This window comes from Phyllostomus hastatus, unplaced genomic scaffold, assembly GCF_019186645.2.
Source record: "Phyllostomus hastatus isolate PE091 unplaced genomic scaffold, TTU_PhHast_1.1 phas_contig_137, whole genome shotgun sequence".
Classification (NCBI taxonomy): domain Eukaryota; kingdom Metazoa; phylum Chordata; class Mammalia; order Chiroptera; family Phyllostomidae; genus Phyllostomus; species Phyllostomus hastatus.
The window spans coordinates 19183434-19191759 of record NW_025333583.1 but is presented as its reverse complement, the minus strand read 5'-3'; the positions used below and the strand labels follow the sequence as shown (position 1 = coordinate 19191759).

The following is an 8326-nucleotide window of genomic DNA, read 5'->3' as shown; positions in this document are numbered from 1 at the left end:
GCCCCTTAACCTCGCTGAACACCGTTCTTCATTCACAAAATGGGAAAATAATATTTACTTTACAGGGTTGATGTTGGGCGCAAAGGAGCTCATTCGATGTGTGAGCTAATTGTGATGCAGGTGTTACTTGTTGAATTTTTTTTCCAGATATGCCTATTTCAGTTGGTGATGGATACACATCTTCCAAATCATGACCTTCGTTTTTAAAATTGTTTTTCCCGTTAAAAAATAATAAAAATACCCAGGAGGCACATTTCAGAAGAATACATGTAAGCATATGTGGTCACATCTGGATCTGGGATGTGACTTTTGTGGGAACACTCAGTGTCTTCCCACACTGAGTGTGGGAAGGGATGATTTGGCTGTAAAAGACCAAATCAGTAAAAGGGATGATTTGGCTGCCACATTAGCTTCAATAATCCTTTCTGTTTTGCTATCTCAGGGCTCCAGAGGGCAGATGAAGTGTTGTGTTTAAGACAAATTCCTAACAGGCCCTTCGGCCATCCTTGCAGCTCAGTACCTGTGAACAGCCACTGCTTGAGGCGTTTGGGTGGTCGTGCCAAGAAGCACCTGCTCCCGGGTTCTCCTTGAATCTTGCTCCAATCCCCTCATTTTAAGGATGTAGCTCTGCAGTCTCCTAGCTATTCCCTCAAGCGTGCTTTATGAGATCCGGTTTCAGTCCCCAGTGGGTAGCTCTCAGGTCCCGTTACAATTCCCCAGAGCTCCATGTGTGTGCCGGAGGGAGAGAGCCAGGGAGAGACCCAGTGAGGGGACCAGGCTCCTAGGCTCCAGTTACCGCCCTGCGCGGTCCAGGCTCCGCGCCGCCGAGTGAGTTGCGGGGCCGGGCAGCGCCGCGGCCCCTTTAAGAGCCGGGCCCAGGCCGGCCCGGGGGCCGCGGGAGCCCAGAGCGCCGCGCGCCGCGGAGGAGTTGGGACCGCCGCAAAAGTTTCCTCCCAACTCCGGCCCCGCGCGCCGCCGCCACCGCCCACTCCAGCCCGGGGCCTGGGGCCGACCCCGCCGCCTCCAGGGCCAGGACCAGGGCCAAGGCTGGGCCGGGCCGGCAGTTTCGCTTTGGTGCGCGCGGAGCAGCTGCCTCGGTCGGGCCAGGGCTGCAGCAAGAGCAGGAGGAGGAGCCGAGTCGCGGGGACGCCGTTTGCCCCCCCACCCCTTCGTCCCTGGCCACCTGGGAGGTAGTCCTTCCCGCTGCCTCCCCTACCCCAGATTCCCGCCCCCCCGGTGGCCGCCTCCCTGGGACGAAGGGGTGCTGCTGAGAGCCCCGGGCCCTGAGGGGGCGCCGAAGAGAGGCGCCCCGGGTCTCCGGGCCTTCCCGTGCTGCGCGTCCCCCGAGACTGGGGGCTGCACCCGCGGAGCCAAACACCTGTTCGGCCAGGCCCAGCGTGGTCTGCAGGGGCCAGGATGAAAGTGACCGTGTGCTTTGGCAGGATCGGCATTGTGGTGCCCTGCAAGGAGGGCCAGCTGCGTGTCCGGGAGCTCACGCAGCAGGCACTGCAGCGGTACCTGAAGACCCGGGAGAAGGTGAGCGCAGCGCTGGGGGCGCGCGCGGGGAGGGAGGAGGGGGGCGCGGCTGCTGGGCTCTGTATCTGCGAGCGCTCAGAGGCCAAGGCACCTGCCAGGTGCCTTGAAGACCTGGTGGCGATTCTCAGGGGACGCAAAGCACCCAGGCAACTTGATTTCTCGCTACCTGTGGCCACAACTTTTGAATGTTGCTGATATAAGTGAACTGCTGTCCTTGGGAGTTTGTGGGCCTTGCTTCTCAAAGGGAGGTGGGAGGGACCGCAGCATGGGAGTCACTTGGGGGTCAGTTAGAAACGCTAGGTCTGGCACCCTGATCCAAACTCACTGCCTTAGTCCACTTTTAAACAAGTTCGCAGGTGACTGGAATGACCATTGGAGTTTGAGAAGCTCTGCTTTGAAAGTTGTTTGAAGGAATACTTTTCAGGGGAACTCTTGAAGGTGCTGCTGACTTGAGGTGCAATTTTTGATCCACTAAGGCCCACCACATTTGGCTCTTCGGAGTTCGGAAGTTGATTGGTGCAAGTAACATACTGGGAAGTTGGAACTGATGGAGGCCTTGGAATTTCAACCTCGTGACCTGTCCTCCCTGATTGACTGGGCAGGAACTTGGTGGAAGGATGCTATTTGCTTACGCCAACCAGTCTACATTTCCAGGGCTTATAGTTTAATGCCGCACATTTCATGAGCATTTACTACCTATGTGGTCTGTGTTTCATCCTGGATGACTGTTGAAATGAAGACCAAGACTGTCCCCATCTCTGTCCCTGAACTCAGAAACAAGTAAAACTTAAGTGAAGCCCAGAAAGAGGGCTTTTTAGAGTGGAATGTGTGTCCAGAAAGACTTAGCTGGACACTAGAACTCATGTCAGGTGTTTGAGTAAAATGCTGAGCTACTGTGTATTCAGTGGAGAAGAAAGCATCCGAGGCATTCACGTAGAACATCCTGCGTGCCCCAAACCCTGCTGAAACAGGCGCACCTACACCCTTGCTCTAGAGGCCAACTGTTCCCTCAACATTTGTTCTCACACCGTGAGAACTGTAGAAATAGTGTGTTGACCAGTGTAATGATGGGAAGATGTAATTTCTTTCAATGTCTTACAGGTTATCCAAGGCATAAAAATAATTTTGTTCCTTCCAAATATAGTTTGGGCATTTAAGAAAAATCTCTGCACCTTCTGTGCTTCCACTAAAAATTATTATACAGAAATTTTTTTTACTCTGAATAAATACATGTTTGTGTTGCCTTGATCAGTCAAACATTCAAGAATTGTTTAGTGAGAGGTCTGTACATACATTCAATATAATATCCAAAGCTGAACTCTACTAATAGAACTGAGGAAAATGAAGTGGCCTATAAAACTATATGAGAATCCACCCTCATGCTTTTTTTCTTTGTTACAATAGCATGTGCTGTTTACATTGTGTAATTCAGTTAAACTGACATTTACATGTGTAACCAGTTGTCTTTGAAGTCAAGTTTCACTAACTTCGAAAGTAAGCTAAGGTTGATAGTAACATTATTCTAGACTAGCTATTAAAGTAGATCTTATTGAAAGATTGTCGTAATGAAATGATGAGTTATTTTATTTTTAACTCATTATTAAAAATAATTTATGCCCTAAAATCATATACATTTGGAAGTTTAGTACATGGAGCTAAGTAATAGAAATAAGCTATAAGCTTATAAAGAACACACAGGGAACTAACTAGATGATATTTAGTGTATTATAATTTGATCTTAAAAAGTGTTAAAAAGCTATTGATATTTCTGGACTGAAAGCATAATTTATAATATCACAGAACCCGTAATGTAATTGTATTGATCCAGTTTACTATTATTACCAGGCATTACATTTTTCTGTTTACATTTAAATGCCACATTCACTAATATATAAAGGTCACCTGCAGCTTATAAATTCTCCCTCCCTTCCTTGGCTTTTAAAATCTCAATTTAATATGTGGCAAGTGATATTTTCCCCTCCCAAAATATTCCTCTCTCATAGTTTCCTTTTAAATAATATTGTAATCATAATAAGGCTTAACTAATATTAAATGGGATTCCTAATGGAACTAAAATGTCAAGAAATACTCTGACAAATTCCATGCTTTTATCCATTGAATTTAGAAAATAATGGGAAAAGACCAGAAATGTCAAAATTCAATTTGAAAAACAATTTGTCAGAAGTTCATTTTTTTAAATCAGTAAAAACAATTGAAAAGGCTTGTTCCTGGATGGCAAGGTTTTAAAACCTGCATGCAATAATAATCACCAACATGAATTGTGCTTACACTGTGCAGGCACTGTTCTAGGATCTTTACATGTGTCAAAGGACTTACTCCACCAGGACTTACTCCACTAGGTACTGTCTTTCCCACTTTACAGAGAGGGTGAAAGAGTCAGAGATATGACTAGTACATGGCAGAACTGGGATTTGAACCCTAGAATTGCCTTTCTAGGTCCTTAGGCTGTCATGAATTACACAGCCCAGTAGGTTATTCTGCTTTGGAATTTACCCATCTTGTTAATTTTTTACAGTTTGTTTTAAAAGGCAATTCCATCTGCAAATTGCTACAATAACATAATGAGAGCAATTTTGTTTCTTGCGGAGAGGTGGGACATCCACAGTTCTTCTCCATGATCTTTCACCGTACAGATCTGAGGCAAATATTGCAGGATTTGCAAATCAAGTATGAAAAATGTTCCTCTTAGGCATCCACGTAGAGAGTGCTGTACAGAAAACAAAATTTGGCGGGAACTGAATGTAACTTAAGTCGGTGTCTTCTGGGGCCCTGAATAATTTAGGTGGCAGAAAGTCAGATTTCAAGATTGAGGATAGATTCAAGGTTTCTAAAGTTTGGAGGGTAAGTGAAGGCCAAGAAGGCTATTCTGGACTTTGTGGGCAGCAACAGAGAAGTATCCACTTCTTGCTGAGAAAAAAACAGAGAAGACTGGTATTTGTGGAATGTGGGGAACCAGCTGAATCAGCATCAGATAAGGCCTGAAGTAGGTAGGATGCTGAAGAAGCTGAGGAAGGTTTTAATTATGCTCTGAAATCTGGGATGTGGACATTTCTGCCACCTCTCCACGCCCTCCCATTTCATGAACTTGAGTGGGGAGGTGCATTGACTAATGGGCAAGAATTATGGGATCACTTGTCTTTGGATTCTGGTAGTTTATCAGTGTCCCCGGCCCTAAATCCAATTTAGTTAAGTAGTTAGTAGGGAGGAGATTGTCTTCTTAAATAGTCAAGATGGGGATCATTGAGTAATTAGTTTAATTTATCATCAAAATTATGTGTCACAGGTGAAGGGGTAATGGAGCCATATCCTACGGGGGCTGAACCCTGGCTGATTATTAGTCACCTCTAATTTTAACATTTAACATTTTAAATAATACAAATGCCTGAGTTCCTTTCTCCAAGATTCTCATTCACTGGTTTGGAGTGGAGACTGGATATAAGTGTTTTAAAAAGCATTCTAGGTGATTCCAACCGAGCCAGGGTTGGGGCAATCACAGCCCCGATTCGCAGTTTGGAGTACTGTGCTCAGATGGCTCCGTTAGCCAGGTGTAAGTTGGGCAGGTGTTAATGGCAGGCTTTTATGAGACTGTTTGCTGAGGTGATTATTAAAACCATCTAAGAGATATATTACAATACAGAACTTTGGCCCTCTCTTAGACAGTCTGAAGCAGTGCAGTCCAAAAGAACTTACTGTGATGATGGAAGTGTTCTCTGTTTGTGTTTTCCAATAGGATAGCCTCTAGCCCTATATGGCTAGTAAATATTTGAAACATGGTATTGCAACTGGGGAACTAAATTTTACATTTTAATTAATTTAAAGTCACAGATGGCTTACCTTAGTGGACAGTTCAGGTCCCAAGCTCCTCTGATGATGCCTCTCAGCTGCCTTTGCAAACCGCTGGCCCAAAGCTCAGATCTGAGGCCGTCCTCAGCCTGACTTGCTCATAGACATTGCCGTCTGTTCTCTTGAGAACTTTGCCATTGGAAAGGGGTCTCTCCTTTTGTATCCACAGGTAGTAGAGAGAGCCTTTAAAATCCTAAATCCTGTATTTAGACATGAGCAAAACCCAGCTGAATTATAGAATAAGTTGAGGTCTGCATCTGAGAGGCACCAGCCTGAGGTATATACATCCTCCATTTTTGATACCAAAAAGGAGTGGTGGACAAAACTCGGGACATTTTCAGTGAGATTTAGGTGTTTTTGAATGAGCTCATCTAGCATTATGGCTCCAAATACCACCTCTTTAGTGACACCCCAGATCTCTCCTCTGAACTCCAAACTCCAATATAGCAGATTCCTTGACACCTGTGCTTGGATGTTAGGGAGGTACCTTACATCTAGCATGGCCCAAACTGAACTCCAGATCCCCTACCCCAAGTCCCTCCTCCCACAGTCTTCCCATCTCATTGAATGACTATACCCTCCTTCCAGTTGCTGGGGCCAGAAATCCTGGTAATAATCCTTGACTGCCCCTTTCCTCTTATGGTTCATATGCAATCAATATGCAAATCATATTGGCTCTACTCTCACAGTATATCTAGAATTGGGCCACTTCTCTCTAGCTTTTCTGTTAGCCTGCTAGGGCTTGCCCCTCACCCCCCACCACAATGGACTTTAGTTTTCCTATGTATGCCCCTGCTACCATCTCTTCTGCAGACAAAAGCTAAAGTGATCATTTGAAGTTCTAGTCAGGTGTCATGGCATTCATTCTTCTATTCAGCTCTCTGAGATGGCCTGTAACGTGCTGCGTGAATGGCCTGGCTGTCTGTGCAGGAAAAAGTTAAGTGCCCTGGGACTGTTAGCCTTCAGCCTGCTCTCAAGGCTGGTCCTTTACTGGCATCCGGGAACTTAGATTTGTGGAGGGTTTCCATCATTCCCTGAAGAGAATGATTCATTTTGCCAAAACTGTTTATGTAAGCAATATAATTTGTGCTAAATACCTGCTGTTTTTCTGGAGGTCTGAGATTTTTGTGGATGCTAGGGAAAGGAGGGGTCTCTGTCATCAGCCCCTGGTGAAAACTTGGGATGCTGAGTCTCTAACGAGCCCCCCAAGTAAACGATATTTCACATGTGTTGCCAAAACTCCTTGCTTGGAGGGGTGGGTCCACCTTGAGAGGACCCATGGAAGCTTGCACCCGGTTCCCTCCAACTTCACCCATGCACCTGGTTCCTTTCCTGGCCTTGCTTTCTCTCCTTTTACCTTCATAAACCATGGCTGTGAGAATGGCCATATGTCCTGCGTGTCCTCCTAGTGAATCACTGAACCTGGGCTGTCTTGGGGACTATGAGATACTATTTCATACTGTTCAGACTTCACCTCCACCCATCTCACTCTCCCTTGTGCGCACTGATGTCTTAGCTGTTACTCAGACACGCCGGACAGGCTCTGCCTTGTGTGCTGCTCTTTCGGCCCGAAATATTTGCCTGCAGTAATCCACCTGTCCAACTCCCTTATCTTTTCTATTTTAAAAGATTGCTGTCTTCTCCATGAAACTTTCCTGACCACACTATTTATAATGATAATCCCTCCTGTCACCCTCTATATTGCTCTCTTCTGCTTTATTTTTCTCCACAGAACTACCATGCTGATTATTTTAACCATATTTGTTGTCTGTCTCTCCCCACTAGAAATGTTAGTTCAATAGAGGTAAAGATCTGTATCTATTTTGTTCATTGTTGAATCCCTAGCTCCTGTACTAGTTAGTGCCTGGTACACAGTAGGCTGTTGATAAGTCTCTTGTTGAGTAAATTGTTCTCTTACTCCCATTCATTGCAGTTATCTCTCGCTCCATTATGAGCTACCCCAAGATGTAGTAGCTTAAAATAATAGCTGGCAATACATGGAGAGGGCTCAGTGGGATGTTTTCTAGGTCTGGGATGTTCAAGATTGTCACCTTCTTCCACATGCAACAGATCTAAGAGATATCACCTGAAACCAGTGCCCCAGCGAGGGTGGTTTCAATAGCTGGGGGTTGCCAGTAATGGCTTGCCTGGGGGGGAGGGGCCCATGTCTGGAGCCTTGGTTCTTGCTGACAGCTGGGTTCCTAGGTTCTCTTCCATGTAGTCTTACCATCTGGTCATTTTCACATGACCTCTTTCTATGGTTTCTACAGCAGGACATTGAGACTTCTTACATGGCAGCTCAGGGCTCCAAAGAGTACAAAAGTGGAAGCTGCCAGGTGCTGTTGAGGCTGAGACCTGCAACTCAGCTGGTGTGCGTTCTGCCATGTTTTGTTAGCTAAAGCAGGTAGCAGGCTCAGCCTATATTCAAGGGAGAGGATTACACAAGAAGCTGAGTAATAGAAGTTTAGTTCTTTGAAGATGCACCCATGTAACTTGTCACAAAGCCAGCCTTGGCGACAAAAGCATGAAGATTCATCAGCGGTTGTCTCTAGTTTTGATGAGTTTCACAGCCTTCCGTGGGGCGAGGCACACATGTGAATGAGCCGTGGCTCGTGCTTGCTGGGATACAGTGGAGATAGGGAATGCTGTTTGAAACAGAAGCCAGTGAAGCTGTTCTGAAGCACGAATTTGCCAGGTAGAACATGGGACGAGACACTCCAGGTGCGGGGAGTAAAGTGAGAAGGCATCAGCTGGTTGACAAGAATTGTGCAGAGTTGAGCAGAGCCCCGGGGCAGGGGGGGACGGGGGGGTGGGGGGAGAGTGGCGGTGCACAGACTAACCGGGGCCAGATTGTGACGGCCTTGGGGGCCACTCTGAGGTATTTTCATGCTTCCTTAATGCAGTTTTGCTTTTATTACAAATATAC

General features: G+C 46.2%; 1 protein-coding gene across 1 annotated transcript in view; it reads left to right on the top strand.

The window, feature by feature from the left end:
* The first annotated feature begins 893 nt into the window (after positions 1-893).
* Positions 894-8326, top strand: part of PARD3B (par-3 family cell polarity regulator beta) — a 975282-nt gene continuing 967849 nt past the window's right edge. Inside the window, exon 1 of the mRNA XM_045852946.1 lies at positions 894-1536. Coding sequence (XP_045708902.1) covers positions 1417-1536 — 120 coding nt within the window. The 5' untranslated portion in view covers positions 894-1416. The remainder of the gene's footprint in view (positions 1537-8326) is intronic.